Source organism: Monocercomonoides exilis (assembly GCF_001643675.1).
Source record: "Monocercomonoides exilis strain PA203 chromosome Unknown scaffold8-1962414, whole genome shotgun sequence".
In the NCBI taxonomy this organism is placed as follows: Eukaryota; Preaxostyla; order Oxymonadida; family Polymastigidae; genus Monocercomonoides; species Monocercomonoides exilis.
In genome coordinates this window covers 1,392,782-1,415,864 of record NW_027150553.1, presented here as the reverse complement: position 1 = coordinate 1,415,864, position 23,083 = coordinate 1,392,782, and the positions used below count along the sequence as shown (strand labels likewise).

The following is a 23,083-nucleotide window of genomic DNA, read 5'->3' as shown; positions in this document are numbered from 1 at the left end:
AGCAAGCAGATCCGCTGGCTGTTTAATAAATAAATTCAGATAAAATAACAATGGCTCGTAATACAGAGCTCTCCTTTCTCGCTCTCCTCCTTTTCCAAAGGAAAAAAAAATATTCTATTTGCTATTTGTAATAAAGTTAGCTTATTTTTTCCTGTTGATGTACCTCCCTTTTCACACAGCCTTATTCCAATAAAAATCATTCGCCTCTTAAATGCTTGTGCTGCTATCTTATAAATTCTCAAATGATTTATACCAAAAATATATCAACACACCAATCATTCCACTTACCCCGGCTATCGTACTGAATAAAGTAAATGGCGTTGTCTCTCCTGCTGCTGCTGCTGCTGCTGAAGAAGAAGAAGAAGAAGAAGAAGAAGAAGAAGAAGAAGAAGAAGAAGAAGAAGAAGAAAGTGCTCCTGTTCCTATCGAACTCTTCGTCCTTCCCTTCCCAATGACTGAAATCTTCTTTGCCCCAATATCAATTGTTGTTGTCTCGCTTCGATGATCCCCTTCCATAAGCGTGACTGACAAGCTTATCTGTATCTCACACATCTCAAACGCCTTCTTCACTGTCAGACAAGGATTTGATTCATTTGACCCGCACAGCTCATATTCATCATTTCCATTCGCTGAGACATATATCGTCTTGTCCTTCAGCCAATCCTTTTTCGATATTTGATCATACACCCAACTCCCTGAACTCGAATAATTATACACATAGCATACTCTCTTGTCATCTGTGTTTGTGGTGTAACATTCATAGAACGGATTTCCTGTGCTCAAAAAAACATTGTAATAATCATAATACATCACATCATGCCCATATGGATTGGAGGTTGTTCTGCATTTGCATTCATGAAAGAAAAGGAAAAAACAATAAACTCTATCATCTGGTGCATTTTGTCTATCTGGATTAAAATGAAACCCTCCTCCATATCCCATTGCAGAACATGAGATAAATTGAACGCTCCTCATCTTGAATTGGGGAACTATATTATAACAACACATGCCCCCACCACTATTACCGGTAAGTGAACATGAAGTGAAACAGCAGTCAAACGCACACGCACTTTCGCCTCCTTCGTTCTCATCTCCAATACATCCTGATCCGGTCACTTGAATATTTTCTAATCTTAAGCCTCCTCCACCATTATTTGCTTTACAATTCTGGAATTCACATCCGCTGATCCGAACACACGACGAAATGGAATGAATAAACATTCCACCCCCACGATAATTTTGCGCAGTACATGAGTCGAAAGTGTTATTTACAATCTCAACAGATTTTATGTTATAGCACATGACTCCTCCACCATTATAATAGGCTGTGCAGTCATCTAATGAACAATGCGAAACAGACATAGAGGCAGATGGTTGACTGTACATGCAGATGGCCCCTCCACTTGACACTCCATCAGTCCACGAATCGCTTTCTCCTGTTGTTTTCGACCCATCCCATTCACACCAAGTGAATGAGTTTGCTCCATTCACTGTAATGTTCTGTCTCCCTGGAGCCAGCCTATTAGTTTTAGTTCCTTCACATACAACATTCCTTGTCCGATAACACTCGATGAATGATGTGTTTGAGGCTATCAAAGAGGCATAGGGGTTGTTGAGGGAATGAACAATCCCTCCATCATATACATCGCTAACCGATGAGAATGAGCAACTACTCATCAGGCATGTGATTTGGGTTGACGTTGTTGTTGGGGATGGACAATCTGTAGATGCCGTTGAGATGTTGAAAAATGTCAGATGATAGAGGGATGCAAAAGGGATGGAAGGTGATGAGAAAAATGGGGAAGAATATGAGAAATGAAATTCGTTCACAAAAATTCTTCCTTTTCCTTCTCCTCCTTCCCCATGCCTCTTAGCGCCATGTCAAAAAATATCCCATTGAGCTTGAGTTCCTCTTTTCTGTCTCTTCTGCTGCTGCTTCCGAAAAGATTTTTGTTAAAAAAAATCCCACAAAAATTTCTTTCCCCATTCTCTTCAGTTTTTTCCATTTCGCTCATTCTGCCAAACACTCTTCAGTTTCCCATTTCTCCCAGTTTCTCCCAAGAATGTCCCAGAAAAAAAGCAGTGCTTCCACATCCCATATTTCATGCTCCCCCAGTGCTTCTCATAACACCTGATCGCATCACACATTTATGAAATTTAAAAAAATACAAATACATAAAAATAAAAAATGATATGTGAAAAAAATTAACAAACAAGAATAAAATACCTCCAGATATCTTCATTTCCCTTCACTCCCCTCATCCTCTGTTTGCCTCTCTCCAAATACCTCTCATCCCAACATCATCCACTCCAAGCACCACACCACACCACGCCTTCGCCTTTCATATCCAATTTCAAAAATAAAGAAAAAATAATATGTTGTTTTCACCCTCTCTAACATTGCCCATCAACCCCGCTCTCACCATTCTTCTCTTCCCATCTTCCTCCATCCAGCCTTCAATCCAAAAAAAAAATATAGAATATTTCTCCTCCTCTTCTCATTCTTCAAGTAAGGCTTAAAAAAAAACAGTCTGCGTTCCATCGATATACCTCAGACAACATGTGATGGCTTTCCATCCATCTTTTTGAAATTCACTCAATATCTTCAATAAAAAAAGAAATAAACATAAAATTAAATATAAAAAATATATATATAAATTCTCATGAAACAAATCATCAAACCTGTCTCCTCCTACGCCCCGAAAGGCTCACAAAGCAATCGCACATTCCCTTTCCTGTGCTGTCTCGACTGCCCAGATGAGTATGACTGCATCCCCAAACATCCTGTGCCAACCTCTCTTCCCCATCTCCTTGATTTCCATATCCTCTTCCATTTTCGTATTGTTCTTGATAGCAATCATCGGCGTGTGCCTTTCAACACATACTCCCCCCTCAATCATTCACAATCATCCCCACCCATCAGCTCCCAAAATATAACATCCAACTCGCTTTTGTCTCCTCCTTTAAAATAAAAAATATGTGTGTGTGAAAATCTCAGCTGAGATGTGTTCCTCCACCAAACATGCACTCCACCACACACTCTCCATCCCCTTCCCCTTCCTGCTCCTTCTCACAAACATTGTTTCCCTCATTCGCCTTTCTTTTCCAAAAAACGAACTGCAGATAAATCATCCCATCAATCATAGCTGCTGCAAGTACCATTGTCTCTTGTGGGCATCTGCTTCTCTGATCAGCCACAAGCTGAACCCTGCTCCCCACAAACAATCTCGCTTATAAATCAAACACTGCCAAACACATGAAATTCAGAAAATGAACAAAATATCCCCAAAACAAGTTTATTTTTTGTTTCCACACACCCCCCTCAACCATGTCCATTTTCACTCAGCCATTGCCGAGATAAAGAAAATATGAAAATGATTTGTTGGTTTGAGTCTTTTTTGTAATGGATTCTATGATCATCAGATTCGAAAGAACGGAATAATTTATTCACAGAATGAGAAATCCGTGAGTGAACATTATCTGTAGAACTAGAAATATTATTTCCTGTGGAGGCAACAAGAAATGGTGGAGATGCAATAATGCTGAAATTCTGACCTTTGATTTTTGGTAATCGGATGACCAAGGGGAATATATCAATTTCATCAATAACACAAAAATGATATTGTATGTATTTTTTATTGTTCAATTGATTGTGAAGATATTTCCGTCTGTATCCTCTCCAAAGTGCAGGAATATGAGTTATTGTTGAAATGGAGAAAATTTGTTTTTTTGAAGGAAATATCGGAATATGAAATCGAAGGGGAAAGTAACTTCAACAAGGAATGTATGCATGACGTTTACGATCTTTGATATGGTTTTATTGAGGAACACGCCGTTTTGAGAAAAGCAGGAAAATATTGAAAGATAAAAGATTGAGCAATTCTCGAATTTTTCACAGGAATATTGGTTGGTAAATCATGCGAAATGGGGAAAATGCTGGAAAGGGAGATTGTTGCCTGTGTGCCCAAATCCAGTCACAGAAGATGAAACGATATGGAATACTTAAAGGGAATTTCATATTTGGAAATATCGAACATAACCATTGGAATGAGAAATTGAAAAAGGCACAAACATGGGTTCTGAAGGTTTGCTAATAAATTATTTTTCAAATATTTTTTGAATTGTAATTTTTGAATAACACAGAATTTGTTGAAAGAGTTATGAATTGTGTGGTGTTGAAGAAGAAGAAGGAAAAGCGGAGAAGGAAAATGCAGAAAGGCAATGCTTGCGAATGCCAGATATGACAAGGATACCAAACATTGGTGCTCTGGTGGAGAATTGTTTTTTTTTCTTTTTTTTTTTCTTTTTTCTTTTCTTTTCTTTTTTTTTTTGAAGAAAGAAGATTTTTGTGAACGATTGAAAATGAAAGTGGAATATGAAGAAAGGAGGAAATGAAGAAATGGAAGAAAGAAAAGAAGAAAGGAAGAAATGGAAGAAGAGGAAGAAAAGAGGGATTTTCATGAGTTTCATATTTTTGGTTTGCGAGAGAGGGAGGGCGGAGGTCGAGCGAAATGAATGAAGGATTCAGAGGGTCATATTTTTGGCAGAAGAATACTCACGAACAAAGAAGAGGAAGGCTGATGAAGAGTAATTTCAGCAAACTCATCTGTTTGCATTTGAAATCATTTTCCTTCGCAATTCTGAACATCCTATCATTTCATTCGATCCAATTCATTTGTTTTCTTCTTCTTCTTCTTCTTCTTCTTCTTCTTCTTCTTCTTCTTCTGTTTATTCATCTTTTTCATCGTCAAATAAGTCAACATCATATCACTCAGTTTCTCCTTCTTTGACATCATCATCAACATCATCTGATTGGAGTTCTTCATATTTCGTATTTTGATCAGAGAAAATGAGAGAAAATGAGAGAAAATGAAAAAAAGGAAGAAATTTATTTGCACAAAGAGAAATCCAGAAATCAAAAGAAAATGAGAAGAGAAAGAAGAGGAAGGAGAAAAAGAAAAGAAGAAGAAGAAGAAGAAGAAGAAGAAGGAGGAGGAGGAAGAAGAGGAAGAGGAGGAGGAGGAGGAAGAAAAATTCAAATGAGGAGTTTTTGAAGGATGAGGACAAAAGCAATGAACGAACTGAAGAGCATTTGCAGTTGATTCAGAAGAGACGCAATAAATGATAGAATTTCATTTATCATCATCATCATCATCTTCTTCTTCTTCTTCTTCATCTTCTTCTTCATCTTCATCATCATCTTCTTCTTCTTCTTCTTCGGTTCGTTAAGTTAATTTGGCATATGTTAATGCTGAACAACCATAAAGCCATCAAACAATGCGAAGAAAAAAAAGGATGATAATTCCGCGCTTCCTAATTAGGAACAGGAAAACATGAAAAAAAATTTCGTCTGCTTTTTTCATGTCGGAAAATAACATTCATTTCCACACAACTGCAATAGATATTCATCCAAATTAATTCTTCTTCTTCTTCTTCTTCTTCTTCTTCTTCTTCTTTTGCAGTAAATACAAAATGTTTTATTTGTCCAAAGAAATTCGATGAACAGAATTACAAATCAAATGGAATGAAAGGACTTAACATTGGATGATGGTATTTGAGGAGAAGGGGGGAAAAGGCGGAGCTTGATGATGATTTTCAATGGAATGAAGAAGAGACTGTGATTTTTGAATTTGGAGAGAGGAAATGTGGCTTGGAGCAAAAAGGACGGATTGATTGGAGGGAGTGGAATGAGAAGGTGGGTTGAGAGAAAGGGAAAAGAAAGAGAGAGAAGAGAAAATTTTTTGATGAAAAGATTCAAAAGTGAGGAGAAAGTGTTTTGAAGATTATTTGTGTATGCTTTATTCTATTAATCGAAAGAGGCATTTTGGAAAGGAAAAGCTGCAAAATGGAATGAATTCAGCTGGCTTTATTTTATTTGGAGAGGATGAAAGCGATGAAAGTGACAAATGGACAATGAAAGTGGCAATACTTTGACAAAAGAAAAAAAAGATAGAGATTGAAGGATTATCAAGGTGTTACTATTTATTATCATTTATAATTATTTATAATTTTTTGTCATATTATTTGATCGATATTTTCTATGATTTATTACATATTTTTATTTTCACATTCATAATTCATTCTTTTTTTTTTTGAAGACTTCTTCAGAAATCAATGAGAGAACAAGGAATGAGGAAGATTAACAGAAGAAGACAACAGAAGGGCAGTTAATGGATTCAGCGGAAGAATGACTTGAAGGAATCTTTGCTATCACAAGGCATTGGCAGAGAAGATCCTTCATATTTTGAATGTTTCATTTAATAATGAGCAGAAAACGCAGAAAAGGAAATAAACATAGTGTAATATTTTTTTACAAGATTACGCAAAGAAGCAAAACAGGCATATGTACAAAATATTAAAAGAGAAAGAAGCGTTTCAGTGAGCGAATCGCATTTCTCATCTTCAACGGCATTTCTCTCGTCACCTTCCATTCCCCTTGTATCCCTCTCCAAACTCACATTTTTCAACATCTCAACAGCAAATGAGGCATGTTCACCTCCAACCACTACGTCAGCCCAAACCTCGTGTCTGATGAGCAGCTGCTCATTTTCATCAGTTTGCGACGCATATGATGGAGGGATTGTTCATTCCCTCAACAACCCCTTGGCTTCCTTGACAGCCTCAAATACATCATTCATCGGGTGTTGCAGAACAAGAAATGTTGAATGCACTGGAACTGCAGAGGTTCCATTGAAGCCAGACAGACAGAATGAAACAGATAATGGAGCAAACTCATTCACTTGGTGTGAATGGGATGGGTCGAGGACAACAGGAGAAAGTGACTCTTATACTGATGGAATATCGAGTGGAGGGGCCATCTGCATGTACAGTCAATCGTCGGCCGCTGTTTCAGTTTCGCATTGTGCATTCAATGAATGTGTTGCGCATTGGTGCGGTGGAGGTATTAGTTGCTATAATATTAAATCGGTTGAGATTGTGAACAATTCTTTCAACGAATGTACAGCTCAAAATCAACATGGAGGTGGAATACTAATTTATACGATATCAACATGTGTTCAGATCAGCGGATGTGAATTCCAGAATTGCAAAGCAAATAGTTCTGGTGGAGGGTTATTATTGCAATCGTTTCAGGTTTCTGGAGAAGGATGCATTGGGGAAGAAAATGGTGGGGGAGAAAGTGCGTGTGTGTTTGACTGCAGTTTCACTTCATGCTCAGTTACAAATATATATGGTGGAGGTTTCTTTTGCTATATTGTTCCTGCAGCATTCAAAATGAGGAGCATTCAGTTTATTTCATGCTCAGCATTAAGAGAAGGCGGAGGATTGTTTTTCAGACCAGACAAAGCAGAAAAGCCAGACAATGGAATTTATTGCTATTTTTTGTTCTTTCACGGATGCAGCTGCAAGGATGCAGCCAATCCATACGGGCATGATGTTGAGTATGTCGATACATACAATCTGTATTTGGATTCAGGAAATCCATTCTATGAATGTTACACCACAAATACAGATGAGAAGAGGATCTGCTTTGCATATAATTATGTTAATGAACAGAAATGGACATATAACCAAACATCGAAAAAGGATTGGCTGAAGAGAGGAATTTTAAATCGATTTGTGGCTGTGAGTGGAGGTGGCGAAGAAGAGTTGTGTGGATTGGATGAGTCAAGTGCATGCCGAACCATTGGTGTTGCAGTCATTCGGAGCGTGATCCAGGTGAGTCTGTCAGTCACGCTGATGGAAGGGAATCACATAAGCGAGGTGACAACAATTGAGATTGGATCAAAGAAGATTTCAGTCATTGGGAAGGGAAGGGAAACATGTTCAATTGGAATAGGAGCACTTTCATCAACTGGATCGCTGTTCAGTGTTTCGACAGGTCATTTGAGAATGAGTCACTTGAAGATTGATTGTAACTCAACAGAAGGAACTTCACCGAGTATGGTTGTGGTCTCTTGTGGGAGCGGGTCACTTTCGCTGGAGGATGTTGTGGTAACAACGAGTAACACTGGAACGAATGTTATGTCGCATCAATACGCTTTCGAATTCATCTCATTTTCTATTAATAATTCATTTTTCTTCTTCCAACTCTTTTTTCATCTTTTCTAATTCTTTTTCTTCCTCTCTGTTTTTCTCTTTCTCTTCTTTTTCTTCTTCTTATTTTTCTTTTTTGTTTTCATCAACAATTTCAAAGATTTAGGCTGTTAGAGTTATATAGCCGGAAACAGAACTGAGGATTAGAAATAAGTGATTTGAGGGCGCAAAAGAGAAGAAAATTCGTTGGTTGTGAGATTTGCAGTGGAGATGGAGAAGATGGGTGTATTTGCAGAGTGGAGCAATATTTGAGGTTAACAAGAAGAAGAAGAAATTCTGTTAAGAATGATTAATTTGAAAAGGCAAAAGTTTATATTTTTTATTTCTATGTTTTTTCATCAGAAATTATTTTTACTGAAATTAGGATCTTTGTGTGAATGTTCAATGGTGATGAATAAGCATCAAGAACGGAAAGATGGTAGAATGAGGGAAATGGAATGGGCACAGAGGAATGAGCCAGAGGAAATATATGAAATGGATGGAAAAGATGAGGCTTGTGAGATATATGTGGTATTTTGAAAAGAATGAGGCAAAGCGATAAAAGAGAGAATGTGAGAAATTGATGATATGGCAAAAGAAGAAATTTGACAAAAATTCGAAAAGAAAAAGACACAAAAGCGGAAGTTGAAGCGAAAGATTGAGAAAAGAATATGGTACTGATTTTTCATAATACATTTTATATATTTTTAGTTTTTTCATATTTTTGATATTTTTCTTTAATGTTTAATTTCTAATTTTATATTAAATTTTTTTGTTTTATTTCATTATTTATCTTTAATATTTTTTTTATTTATTAATATTTTTATCGATAATAGAGACTTTGCGTATATCTTCAAAAGTGAAGGAAATGAATAGAAATTTAAAAGAAGACAGAAAACGGAAGCAAGAGAAAAAGAGATATTTGAACGGAATAGTTGATGAAGGATGCTGGAATGTTGTTTCCATTCAGAAGCATTGAAGAAAAAAGATGTATTTCTGCTTTTAATGGGAGCCAATTGTCTTCAGCAGAAGAGGCAGGGAAAGAATCTGACTTTAGGAAATAATTTGCGACAGGCGCCAAGAGGCAAAAAAGGTATATAATCAAAAATTAAAAGAGAAGGAAGTGTTTCGATATGAGAATCTCTTACCCAATCTTCAACCACATTCCTCTTTTCAATATCTATATCCCTTGAATCCCTCTCTTATCTGATATTTTTCAACATTTCAACAGCAAATGATGAATGCTCACCTGTAACAACTACGTCAACCCAAAGATCAAGTTTTATGGTCAGCTGCTCATTCTCATCAGTTAGCGACGCATATGATGGCGGAATTGTTCCCTCTCTGAACAATCCATTGGTTTCTCTGACTGTTTCAAATACATCATTCGTTGGGTGTTGCAGAACAAGAAATGTTGTATGTGAAGGAACTGCAGATAATAAGAAACAGCCAGGGAGACAAAACGAAACAGAAAATGGAGCAAATTCATTCACTTGGTGCGAATGGAGCGGATCGAAGACGACTGGAGAAATTGACTCGTGGACGGATGGAATATCGAGTGGCGGGGCCATCTGCATGTATGGTCAATCGTCTGCCACTGTGTCTGTTTCGCGTTGTGTGTTTAATAATTGTTTTGCATACAGCCGAGGTGGGGGAATAATGTGTGCAAGCATAAAAGAAGTTAAAATAGAGAATAATACGTTTGATTCTTGTACTGCGCAAAGTCATTACGGAGGAGGAATGCTAATTTATGCTATTTTGGCATGTGTTCGGATCAGCGGATGTGAATTTCAAAATTGTAAAGCAAATGGCGCTGGAGGAGGTCTTGATCTTGATAATTTTAATGTTTCAGGAACAGATTGCATTGGAAATGAAAATGGAGGAGGGGAGAGTGCGTGTGTGTTTGACTGCAGTTTCACTTCATGCTCTGTGGCAAGCACTGATGGTGGGGGTATGCGCTGTGCTAACATTCCAATCACGCAATTCAAAATGAGGAGCATTCAATTCATTTCGTGTTCAGCAACTGCATATGGAGGAGGATTATATCTTTATCCATATAGACAAGGATCACAAAATGATATTATTTATTGTTATTTTCTGTTCTTTCATGAATGCAAATGCAGAACAACCTCTACTCCATATGGACATGATGTTGAATACGTTGATGCTTACAATGTCTATTTAAATTCAGGAAATCCGTTTTTTGAATGTTACACCACAAATCTGAATGAACAGAGGATGTGCTATGCATACAACTACTCGAATGCCGGTGCTTGGTCTCATCAGCACACCGAAAAAAAGGATTGGCTGAAAGATAAGACGATTTATGTCTCAGCGAATGGAAATGATACATCTCCACTTTGCGGGGCAAATGAATCAAATCCGTGCAAAACAGTGAAGAAGGCGTTTGAGATGTGCGAGGTGCAGATTAGCTTGACAATCACGCTGATGGAAGGGAATCATGTGAGTGAGACAGCAACAGTTGAGATTGGGACAAAGAAGATTTCAGTTATTGGGAAGGGAAGGGAAACTACAATGAATGAAACAGAAGCGAATTTATAAGATTCTCCTTTCCATTCTTTTTTTTCTCTAACTCTGCTTATTCTTTCTTTTTCCTACAATTTTTCATCTAAAAATTGTTCCTTGCTAATTTTGTTTATTTTATGTCAACTTTAAATCTACAAGTTCCTTGTTTTCAATTTCCCTTCTCTTGCTATTTTTTTCCGAGCAGGCATTTGAGATAATGAAGAAGGAGGAGCAGAAAGATAAAATCAAATCATTTGTTGATACTACTAATTGTGAAGGATATGCTTTATATTCATTTATCCTTTTGAATTTTTTCATCAATAATTTTTTTTTCAATAAAACTGCTTCTTCTTCTTCTTCTTCTTCTTCTTCTTCTTCTTCCTCCTCATCTTCCTTTTATTCATCGTCATCATTGCCTAATTTTACGATTTGAGCTGTTGGAGTTGTTCCACTTGAAACAGAACTGAGGATTGGGCTTTGGCTATTATTTTTAGGAGAAGAAGAACAGAAACGGAGGCGGTACAAATGAATTTTGCTGACAGAAAATAACGATATTTTGGGGGGAAAAAAAAGGAAATGAAGAAGAAAGGACGGATTAGAAAAAGTGTGTGAAGAAAATTCATTATGAAACAGTTTGTTATTATTTGTTATATTTTTATTTTATTTTATTTTATTTTGTTTTAGAAAATTAACTTTCGTATTTAATTACAAATTTATATTTTTTTCCCCAGTTATTTAATGATTATAGGAGCATTTGTGTGGTTATTCAAAAGCGATAAATGCGAATGGAATGTGGAAAGAAGAAAGGAAATGGGAAGCGAAGATAAAAAGAGGATTTGTTGAAAGATGAATGATGAAGAACGTTGGAATTTCATTTTGATTTAGAGGAGTTAAAGGGAAAGATGATTTTCTTCTTATGGATATCCCTTTGAGAAGCAGCGGAAGAGGCGGGAAGAGGGATTTTGAATTTAGTAAATATTTTGCCAGATTGCTCCAAGAGGCAGAGGAAGAGAAGACAGCGTCGAAGATAGTATTTTTGTGTGTGAGTTGCACTTCTCCTCTTTTTGCCAATTATTCTCATGAATCTTCATTCCCCTTGTTTCCTTCTCACAACTCACGTTTTTCAACATATCAACAGCAAATGAGGCATGTTCAACTCCGACCACATCCTTTCACCGAATCGCATGTTTGATGAGCAGCTGCTCATTCTCATCAGTCTGTGATGCATATGATGGCGGAATTGTTCCTTCTCTGAACAACCCCTTGGCCTCTTTGTCTGTTTCGAACGCCTCGTTTATTGGATGTTGTCGGACTAGGAATGTTGAATGCACTGGAACTGCAGAGGTTCCATTGAATCCAGGCAGACAAAACGAAACATTCAATGGATCGAATACCTTCACTTGGTGCGAATGGAACGGATCAAATACGACGGGAACAAATAATACTCACGCTGATGGGGTTTCAAATGGAGGGGCAATTTGTATGTACAATCAGTCATCTGCCACTGTATCGGTTTCACATTGTTCATTCAACAACTGTTTTGCTTATTGGGATGGAGGTGGAATATTGTGTGCAAATATTAAATCTGTTGAGATTGAAAACAATTCGTTCAACTCATGCACAGCTCAAAGAAATGCTGGGGGAGGGATGTGCGTTGTGGCAATTACAACATGTGTTCGTATCAGCGGATGTGAATTCCAGGGTTGCAAAGCAAATTATTATGGAGGAGGACTTTATCTTGAAAATTTTCAAGTTATAGAAGGATGCATTAGAACAGAAAGTGGAGAAGGGGAAAGTGCGTGTGTGTTTGACTGCAGTTTCACTTCATGCTCAGTCACAAATACTCACGGTGGAGGTATGCGTTGTGTTACTGTTCCTAATCAATTTAAAATGAGAAGTACTCAATTCATTTCATGCACAGCAATGGGATATGGTGGGGGGCTGAACTTTGATCCAAATCGAGCATCCGCATCAAATGAAACAATTTACTATTATTTTCTTTTTTTCCATGAATGTAAATGCAAGACTGGATCAAATTCATATGGACACGATGTGATGTATTTTGATCGCTATGATCTTTTTAATTCATCTGGAAATCCGTTCAAGGAATGTTACACAACAAACACAGATGACCAAAGAGTATGTTATGGATATGATTATTCGAGTTCAGGGAGTTGGAAATTTCTGCACACCGAAAAGAAGGATTGGCTGAAGGACAAGACGTTATATGTTTCTGTGAGTGGAAATGACTTGAATGAGCTGTGCGGATCAAATGAATCAAATCCGTGCAAAACGGTGAAGAAGGCGTTTGAGATGTGTGAGATACAAATTAGCTTGACAATCACGCTGATGGAAGGGAATCATGTGAGTGAGGCAACAACAGTTGCGATTGGAACAAAGAAGATTTCAGTCATTGGGAAAGGGAGGGCGGAGAGTTCGATTGGAACAGGAGCACTTTCATCTGTAGGAACGCTGTTCAGTGTGTCAACAGGTCACCTTGGTTTATTGCACATGAAGGTTGATTGCAACTCAAATGCAAATCCTTCTTCGTCGAGTGTGGTTGTGGTGTCTGATGGGGGTGGGTCACTCTCGTTGGAGGATGTTGTGATCACCACGAGTGTTTCTTCAGGAGACTATGTGATGTCGTCGTCGGTGTTTGTGGTGGCGCTGTCGCAGCTGTTGATGACCGATGTGGAGATCATAAATATGAATGTCTCAAAATCATTGTTCTCTGAGCCGGATCTCTCTTCTTCTTCTTCTTCTTCTTCTTCATTGTCGTCATCGTCTTCATCTGCATTGTATCTGACAGCCACAGCATCAGGAGACAGCGTGCTGGCGAATGTGAAGGTGACGAATGTGAAGTTGACTGAAGGAGATGGGGTGGTTGTGGCAAAGAGTGTGAAGGCAGGAGAGATATTTGGGATGATGAGCACGAGAACAGAAGGGGGGCAGAGTGGTTGTATGTTTGGGAAGGGCGATTTTGAGATGAATTTTTGGTCACATGTGAATTTGGAGGGAAGAATAAAAAATCATAGGTGCATTGTGAATTTGTTTCTGTTTTGCTGCAACTCGTGCAATCCACATAAAATAAGCACCATCACTGCTGCAAAACTCGAAATCTCCTGTTTTATCAAAGAAAGGAAAATCGGTTTTATTTGTGAAAAGGAAAGGAAGAAAGGTGAGTAATTTGACGGAACATCAACGATTTATTTTTTCTTTGAAAAAAAAAAGAGTATTTGGGTTTATTCATAAATTTAGATGTTTTGCAAAAACAAAAAGTGGACAAGTTTCTTTGTTGAATCCTTCTATTTTTTCAATGTAACAATTCATATGATTTTTATTTTTTCATTCATTAGCCAACTGCTTTTGAATGATTTTTCAGACAACAAAGTTTTTCTTTAAAAAAATTTCAGTCCTTTCTTTTTTTCATTCTTTTTATTTTTTCAAATGTGATTTTCACAACAACATTTTTTTATAACAAAATGAAAAAATCAAATAGTTCCCTTGTTTGAAAGGATATATGAAATTTCGGAACAAACTGTTGAAGAACTTCAAAAATGATTTGTTGAAGAACAAACAAACAAATGGATGAATGAATGGATGAAAAACGCCAGACAATAGTATTTTCACAGCAACTGATGAATGAAAAAGGAAAACGATAACTTTTTTTTGTATTTTTGTCAAATAATATCAAACTCTTCTGATTTGTCAATCACTCATTTTCATTTTGACAGGGGAAATAAAAATGAAAACAATTATTCATTGAGAAATCAGATGAATTAGAAAATGGGCTTTATCATGATTCAAATGAGAAACATTTATCAAAATGAAAAATATAATGAAAATTTTTGAAATCATAACTTCTTTCGGAGTGTTGATTATTTTGAAAATACATTGTTATTTGCCGAATAATTTTCTTTTAAATATTAAATGTTATTCAAACGTTTTAAAAGTTAATGGTTGATGAAAAAGAGAGACAGAGATGTTTTGTATTGGAGTTGTCACTTTTCTGTGTTCATTAACAAAAATTCAAAACAAAATAGTCAAACCGATATTTTTGTTCGAAAAAATCTGATTTCAAAAATATTCACCCATATGAATTAAAAAATGAATGAAATCTTTTTTATCAGAAATGATTATTTTTTCATTGACGTTTAACTATATATCCTTTTTTTATATCCACCACAAGGCACTCATTGGCTTTCAAAATCATGATTTCAAAATTAATCACTCATATTGATTTTTTAAAAATTGAATATTTCTTTTTTGTTTATTTTGTTTTCTTCTTCTTTTTTATCAAAACAGATTATTCTTTCACAAAACGATGAAAATGAAGTTTTTGAAATGTGTCGACACTGATTCGTTTGTTCCTTTTTTATTTTTGTTTTCCAGTCACAGTTTTGATAGTTTATTTTGATGAGGGTGATTGTTTATCTGAAACTGCAATTTTTCTGTCAAAAACGTCGATTTGAAATTGAGATTGGGACACTTTGAAATGGAAACTTGAAAGTGATAACAACACTGTGACAGTTCAATAATTGACTTTTTCTTTCTCAAATAAAAAGTCTTTCTGGTTATTGAAAGTCCTATTTCACTTCAACTGAATATTCACAAATCAATCTCGAAAAGCCGCGTGATTATCCATTCTCCAATTATTTTTCTGAATCATAAATCTTTTTCTATCTTCATCTCGATTATTTCTTTTCATTTGGTTCAATATTTGTGGATAATGTTTTATATCTCATTCAAACAAAATATCTTTCTGAAAAGTCGCAAATGCAAAATTTTCATGTTATATCGAATGTTTTTTATATTTTTTTATCATTTTCACTTTTCAACTGTCTGAAATTTTTTGTAAAGCTACTTTTGTTTAATTTTCGAAAGTTAAAAAATTTCATATTTGTTTCAAAATTCTGTTTTCACTCTCGAAATCACACCCAAACGGATGAAATAACTTTGACAAGGATTTGTTTCAATGACATCAAAATTTTGTGAGTGAAAACAGAAATTTGAAACAAATATGAAATTTTTTAACTTTCGAAAATTAAACAAAAGTAGCTTTACAAAAAATTTCAGACAGTTGAAAAGTGAAAATGATAAAAAAATATAAAAAACATTCGATATAACATGAAAATTTTGCATTTGCGACTTTTCAGAAAGATATTTTGTTTGAATGAGATATAAAACATTATCCACAAATATTGAACCAAATGAAAAGAAATAATCGAGATGAAGATAGAAAAAGATTTATGATTCAGAAAAATAATTGGAGAATGGATAATCACGCGGCTTTTCGAGATTGATTTGTGAATATTCAGTTGAAGTGAAATAGGACTTTCAATAACCAGAAAGACTTTTTATTTGAGAAAGAAAAAGTCAATTATTGAACTGTCACAGTGTTGTTATCACTTTCAAGTTTCCATTTCAAAGTGTCCCAATCTCAATTTCAAATCGACGTTTTTGACAGAAAAATTGCAGTTTCAGATAAACAATCACCCTCATCAAAATAAACTATCAAAACTGTGACTGGAAAACAAAAATAAAAAAGGAACAAACGAATCAGTGTCGACACATTTCAAAAACTTCATTTTCATCGTTTTGTGAAAGAATAATCTGTTTTGATAAAAAAGAAGAAGAAAACAAAATAAACAAAAAAGAAATATTCAATTTTTAAAAAATCAATATGAGTGATTAATTTTGAAATCATGATTTTGAAAGCCAATGAGTGCCTTGTGGTGGATATAAAAAAAGGATATATAGTTAAACGTCAATGAAAAAATAATCATTTCTGATAAAAAAGATTTCATTCATTTTTTAATTCATATGGGTGAATATTTTTGAAATCAGATTTTTTCGAACAAAAATATCGGTTTGACTATTTTGTTTTGAATTTTTGTTAATGAACACAGAAAAGTGACAACTCCAATACAAAACATCTCTGTCTCTCTTTTTCATCAACCATTAACTTTTAAAACGTTTGAATAACATTTAATATTTAAAAGAAAATTATTCGGCAAATAACAATGTATTTTCAAAATAATCAACACTCCGAAAGAAGTTATGATTTCAAAAATTTTCATTATATTTTTCATTTTGATAAATGTTTCTCATTTGAATCATGATAAAGCCCATTTTCTAATTCATCTGATTTCTCAATGAATAATTGTTTTCATTTTTATTTCCCCTGTCAAAATGAAAATGAGTGATTGACAAATCAGAAGAGTTTGATATTATTTGACAAAAATACAAAAAAAAGTTATCGTTTTCCTTTTTCATTCATCAGTTGCTGTGAAAATACTATTGTCTGGCGTTTTTCATCCATTCATTCATCCATTTGTTTGTTTGTTCTTCAACAAATCATTTTTGAAGTTCTTCAACAGTTTGTTCCGAAATTTCATATATCCTTTCAAACAAGGGAACTATTTGATTTTTTCATTTTGTTATAAAAAAATGTTGTTGTGAAAATCACATTTGAAAAAATAAAAAGAATGAAAAAAAGAAAGGACTGAAATTTTTTTAAAGAAAAACTTTGTTGTCTGAAAAATCATTCAAAAGCAGTTGGCTAATGAATGAAAAAATAAAAATCATATGAATTGTTACATTGAAAAAATAGAAGGATTCAACAAAGAAACTTGTCCACTTTTTGTTTTTGCAAAACATCTAAATTTATGAATAAACCCAAATACTCTTTTTTTTTTCAAAGAAAAAATAAATCGTTGATGTTCCGTCAAATTACTCACCTTTCTTCCTTTCCTTTTCACAAATAAAACCGATTTTCCTTTCTTTGATAAAACAGGAGATTTCGAGTTTTGCAGCAGTGATGGTGCTTATTTTATGTGGATTGCACGAGTTGCAGCAAAACAGAAACAAATTCACAATGCACCTATGATTTTTTATTCTTCCCTCCAAATTCACATGTGACCAAAAATTCATCTCAAAATCGCCCTTCCCAAACATACAACCACTCTGCCCCCCTTCTGTTCTCGTGCTCATCATCCCAAATATCTCTCCTGCCTTCACACTCTTTGCCACAACCACCCCATCTCCTTCAGTCAACTTCACATTCGTCACCTTCACATTCGCCAGCACGCTGTCTCCTGATGCTGTGGCTGTCAGATACAATGCAGATGAAGACGATGACGACAATGAAGAAGAAGAAGAAGAAGAAGAAGAGAGATCCGGCTCAGAGAACAATGATTTTGAGACATTCATATTTATGATCTCCACATCGGTCATCAACAGCTGCGACAGCGCCACCACAAACACCGACGACGACATCACATAGTCTCCTGAAGAAACACTCGTGGTGATCACAACATCCTCCAACGAGAGTGACCCACCCCCATCAGACACCACAACCACACTCGACGAAGAAGGATTTGCATTTGAGTTGCAATCAACCTTCATGTGCAATAAACCAAGGTGACCTGTTGACACACTGAACAGCGTTCCTACAGATGAAAGTGCTCCTGTTCCAATCGAACTCTCCGCCCTCCCTTTCCCAATGACTGAAATCTTCTTTGTTCCAATCGCAACTGTTGTTGCCTCACTCACATGATTCCCTTCCATCAGCGTGATTGTCAAGCTAATTTGTATCTCACACATCTCAAACGCCTTCTTCACCGTTTTGCACGGATTTGATTCATTTGATCCGCACAGCTCATTCAAGTCATTTCCACTCACAGAAACGTATAACGTCTTGTCCTTCAGCCAATCCTTCTTTTCGGTGTGCAGAAATTTCCAACTCCCTGAACTCGAATAATCATATCCATAACATACTCTTTGGTCATCTGTGTTTGTTGTGTAACATTCCTTGAACGGATTTCCAGATGAATTAAAAGATCATAGCGATCAAAATACATCACATCGTGTCCATATGAATTTGATCCAGTCTTGCATTTACATTCATGGAAAAAAAGAAAATAATAGTAAATTGTTTCATTTGATGCGGATGCTCGATTTGGATCAAAGTTCAGCCCCCCACCATATCCCATTGCTGTGCATGAAATGAATTGAGTACTTCTCATTTTAAATTGATTAGGAACAGTAACACAACGCATACCTCCACCGTGAGTATTTGTGACTGAGCATGAAGTGAAACTGCAGTCAAACACACACGCACTTTCCCCTTCTCCACTTTCTGTTCTAATGCATCCTTCTATAACTTGAAAATTTTCAAGATAAAGTCCTCCTCCATAATAATTTGCTTTGCAACCCTGGAATTCACATCCGCTGATACGAACACATGTTGTAATTGCCACAACGCACATCCCTCCCCCAGCATTTCTTTGAGCTGTGCATGAGTCGAACGAATTGTTTTCAATCTCAACAGATTTAATATTTGCACACAATATTCCACCTCCATCCCAATAAGCAAAACAGTTGTTGAATGAACAATGTGAAACCGATACAGTGGCAGATGACTGATTGTACATACAAATTGCCCCTCCATTTGAAACCCCATCAGCGTGAGTATTATTTGTTCCCGTCGTATTTGATCCGTTCCATTCGCACCAAGTGAAGGTATTCGATCCATTGAATGTTTCGTTTTGTCTGCCTGGATTCAATGGAACCTCTGCAGTTCCAGTGCATTCAACATTCCTAGTCCGACAACATCCAATAAACGAGGCGTTCGAAACAGACAAAGAGGCCAAGGGGTTGTTCAGAGAAGGAACAATTCCGCCATCATATGCATCACAGACTGATGAGAATGAGCAGCTGCTCATCAAACATGCGATTCGGTGAAAGGATGTGGTCGGAGTTGAACATGCCTCATTTGCTGTTGATATGTTGAAAAACGTGAGTTGTGAGAAGGAAACAAGGGGAATGAAGATTCATGAGAATAATTGGCAAAAAGAGGAGAAGTGCAACTCACACACAAAAATACTATCTTCGACGCTGTCTTCTCTTCCTCTGCCTCTTGGAGCAATCTGGCAAAATATTTACTAAATTCAAAATCCCTCTTCCCGCCTCTTCCTCTGCTTCTCAAAGGGATATCCATAAGAAGAAAATCATCTTTCCCTTTAACTCCTCTAAATCAAAATGAAATTCCAACGTTCTTCATCATTCATCTTTCAACAAATCCTCTTTTTATCTTCGCTTCCCATTTCCTTTCTTCTTTCCACATTCCATTCGCATTTATCGCTTTTGAATAACCACACAAATGCTCCTATAATCATTAAATAACTGGGGAAAAAAATATAAATTTGTAATTAAATACGAAAGTTAATTTTCTAAAACAAAATAAAATAAAATAAAATAAAAATATAACAAATAATAACAAACTGTTTCATAATGAATTTTCTTCACACACTTTTTCTAATCCGTCCTTTCTTCTTCATTTCCTTTTTTTTCCCCCCAAAATATCGTTATTTTCTGTCAGCAAAATTCATTTGTACCGCCTCCGTTTCTGTTCTTCTTCTCCTAAAAATAATAGCCAAAGCCCAATCCTCAGTTCTGTTTCAAGTGGAACAACTCCAACAGCTCAAATCGTAAAATTAGGCAATGATGACGATGAATAAAAGGAAGATGAGGAGGAAGAAGAAGAAGAAGAAGAAGAAGAAGAAGAAGAAGCAGTTTTATTGAAAAAAAAATTATTGATGAAAAAATTCAAAAGGATAAATGAATATAAAGCATATCCTTCACAATTAGTAGTATCAACAAATGATTTGATTTTATCTTTCTGCTCCTCCTTCTTCATTATCTCAAATGCCTGCTCGGAAAAAAATAGCAAGAGAAGGGAAATTGAAAACAAGGAACTTGTAGATTTAAAGTTGACATAAAATAAACAAAATTAGCAAGGAACAATTTTTAGATGAAAAATTGTAGGAAAAAGAAAGAATAAGCAGAGTTAGAGAAAAAAAAGAATGGAAAGGAGAATCTTATAAATTCGCTTCTGTTTCATTCATTGTAGTTTCCCTTCCCTTCCCAATAACTGAAATCTTCTTTGTCCCAATCTCAACTGTTGCTGTCTCACTCACATGATTCCCTTCCATCAGCGTGATTGTCAAGCTAATCTGCACCTCGCACATCTCAAACGCCTTCTTCACTGTTTTGCACGGATTTGATTCATTTGCCCCGCAAAGTGGAGATGTATCATTTCCATTCGCTGAGACATAAATCGTCTTATCTTTCAGCCAATCCTTTTTTCGGTGTGCTGATGAGACCAAGCACCGGCATTCGAGTAGTTGTATGCATAGCACATCCTCTGTTCATTCAGATTTGTGGTGTAACATTCAAAAAACGGATTTCCTGAATTTAAATAGACATTGTAAGCATCAACGTATTCAACATCATGTCCATATGGAGTAGAGGTTGTTCTGCATTTGCATTCATGAAAGAACAGAAAATAACAATAAATAATATCATTTTGTGATCCTTGTCTATATGGATAAAGATATAATCCTCCTCCATATGCAGTTGCTGAACACGAAATGAATTGAATGCTCCTCATTTTGAATTGCGTGATTGGAATGTTAGCACAGCGCATACCCCCACCATCAGTGCTTGCCACAGAGCATGAAGTGAAACTGCAGTCAAACACACACGCACTCTCCCCTCCTCCATTTTCATTTCCAATGCAATCTGTTCCTGAAACATTAAAATTATCAAGATCAAGACCTCCTCCAGCGCCATTTGCTTTACAATTTTGAAATTCACATCCGCTGATCCGAACACATGCCAAAATAGCATAAATTAGCATTCCTCCTCCGTAATGACTTTGCGCAGTACAAGAATCAAACGTATTATTCTCTATTTTAACTTCTTTTATGCTTGCACACATTATTCCCCCACCTCGGCTGTATGCAAAACAATTATTAAACACACAACGCGAAACAGACACAGTGGCAGACGATTGACCATACATGCAGATGGCCCCGCCACTCGATATTCCATCCGTCCACGAGTCAATTTCTCCAGTCGTCTTCGATCCGCTCCATTCGCACCAAGTGAATGAATTTGCTCCATTTTCTGTTTCGTTTTGTCTCCCTGGCTGTTTCTTATTATCTGCAGTTCCTTCACATACAACATTTCTTGTTCTGCAACACCCAACGAATGATGTATTTGAAACAGTCAGAGAAACCAATGGATTGTTCAGAGAGGGAACAATTCCGCCATCATATGCGTCGCTAACTGATGAGAATGAGCAGCTGACCATAAAACTTGATCTTTGGGTTGACGTAGTTGTTACAGGTGAGCATTCATCATTTGCTGTTGAAATGTTGAAAAATATCAGATAAGAGAGGGATTCAAGGGATATAGATATTGAAAAGAGGAATGTGGTTGAAGATTGGGTAAGAGATTCTCATATCGAAACACTTCCTTCTCTTTTAATTTTTTGATTATATACCTTTTTTGCCTCTTGGCGCCTGTCGCAAATTATTTCCTAAAGTCAGATTCTTTCCCTGCCTCTTCTGCTGAAGACAATTGGCTCCCATTAAAAGCAGAAATACATCTTTTTTCTTCAATGCTTCTGAATGGAAACAACATTCCAGCATCCTTCATCAACTATTCCGTTCAAATATCTCTTTTTCTCTTGCTTCCGTTTTCTGTCTTCTTTTAAATTTCTATTCATTTCCTTCACTTTTGAAGATATACGCAAAGTCTCTATTATCGATAAAAATATTAATAAATAAAAAAAATATTAAAGATAAATAATGAAATAAAACAAAAAAATTTAATATAAAATTAGAAATTAAACATTAAAGAAAAATATCAAAAATATGAAAAAACTAAAAATATATAAAATGTATTATGAAAAATCAGTACCATATTCTTTTCTCAATCTTTCGCTTCAACTTCCGCTTTTGTGTCTTTTTCTTTTCGAATTTTTGTCAAATTTCTTCTTTTGCCATATCATCAATTTCTCACATTCTCTCTTTTATCGCTTTGCCTCATTCTTTTCAAAATACCACATATATCTCACAAGCCTCATCTTTTCCATCCATTTCATATATTTCCTCTGGCTCATTCCTCTGTGCCCATTCCATTTCCCTCATTCTACCATCTTTCCGTTCTTGATGCTTATTCATCACCATTGAACATTCACACAAAGATCCTAATTTCAGTAAAAATAATTTCTGATGAAAAAACATAGAAATAAAAAATATAAACTTTTGCCTTTTCAAATTAATCATTCTTAACAGAATTTCTTCTTCTTCTTGTTAACCTCAAATATTGCTCCACTCTGCAAATACACCCATCTTCTCCATCTCCACTGCAAATCTCACAACCAACGAATTTTCTTCTCTTTTGCGCCCTCAAATCACTTATTTCTAATCCTCAGTTCTGTTTCCGGCTATATAACTCTAACAGCCTAAATCTTTGAAATTGTTGATGAAAACAAAAAAGAAAAATAAGAAGAAGAAAAAGAAGAGAAAGAGAAAAACAGAGAGGAAGAAAAAGAATTAGAAAAGATGAAAAAAGAGTTGGAAGAAGAAAAATGAATTATTAATAGAAAATGAGATGAATTCGAAAGCGTATTGATGCGACATAACATTCGTTCCAGTGTTACTCGTTGTTA

General features: G+C 35.8%; 6 protein-coding genes across 6 annotated transcripts; 3 read left to right on the top strand and 3 right to left on the bottom strand.

Annotated features, from left to right (window-relative positions):
* Positions 1 to 228: 228 nt before the first annotated feature.
* Positions 229 to 1,677, bottom strand: MONOS_16398 (uncharacterized protein; the record flags this gene model as incomplete). Its single annotated transcript, XM_067869305.1, has 1 exon — positions 229 to 1,677. The coding sequence occupies one exon, from the start codon at positions 1,675 to 1,677 to the stop codon at positions 229 to 231; it is 1,449 nt and encodes a 482-aa protein (XP_067733091.1).
* A 581-nt stretch (positions 1,678 to 2,258) lies between these two features.
* On the bottom strand, positions 2,259 to 3,336 carry MONOS_17151 (uncharacterized protein; the record flags this gene model as incomplete). Its single annotated transcript, XM_067870044.1, has 6 exons — positions 2,259 to 2,339; positions 2,413 to 2,455; positions 2,551 to 2,603; positions 2,683 to 2,871; positions 3,079 to 3,230; positions 3,318 to 3,336. 6 exons carry the CDS (start codon positions 3,334 to 3,336, stop codon positions 2,259 to 2,261), a joined length of 537 nt encoding a protein of 178 aa, XP_067733090.1.
* Positions 3,337 to 6,531: 3,195 nt separating this feature from the next.
* Positions 6,532 to 8,070, top strand: MONOS_14446 (uncharacterized protein; the record flags this gene model as incomplete). The annotated part of the gene is made up of 1 exon (XM_067867247.1): positions 6,532 to 8,070. One exon carries the CDS (start codon positions 6,532 to 6,534, stop codon positions 8,068 to 8,070), a length of 1,539 nt encoding a protein of 512 aa, XP_067733089.1.
* A 969-nt stretch (positions 8,071 to 9,039) lies between these two features.
* MONOS_14447 (uncharacterized protein) lies at positions 9,040 to 10,596 on the top strand (the record flags this gene model as incomplete). The annotated part of the gene is made up of 2 exons (XM_067867248.1): positions 9,040 to 9,127; positions 9,266 to 10,596. 2 exons carry the CDS (start codon positions 9,040 to 9,042, stop codon positions 10,594 to 10,596), a joined length of 1,419 nt encoding a protein of 472 aa, XP_067733088.1.
* Positions 10,597 to 10,904: 308 nt separating this feature from the next.
* Positions 10,905 to 13,965, top strand: MONOS_14448 (uncharacterized protein). The gene is made up of 2 exons (XM_067867249.1): positions 10,905 to 11,164; positions 11,292 to 13,965. The coding sequence occupies exon 2, from the start codon at positions 11,752 to 11,754 to the stop codon at positions 13,744 to 13,746; it is 1,995 nt and encodes a 664-aa protein (XP_067733087.1). The 5' UTR covers positions 10,905 to 11,164; positions 11,292 to 11,751; the 3' UTR covers positions 13,747 to 13,965.
* A 3,467-nt stretch (positions 13,966 to 17,432) lies between these two features.
* On the bottom strand, positions 17,433 to 17,967 carry MONOS_17150 (uncharacterized protein; the record flags this gene model as incomplete). The annotated part of the gene is made up of 2 exons (XM_067870043.1): positions 17,433 to 17,443; positions 17,520 to 17,967. The coding sequence occupies 2 exons, from the start codon at positions 17,965 to 17,967 to the stop codon at positions 17,433 to 17,435; spliced, it is 459 nt and encodes a 152-aa protein (XP_067733086.1).
* Positions 17,968 to 23,083: the final 5,116 nt, after the last annotated feature.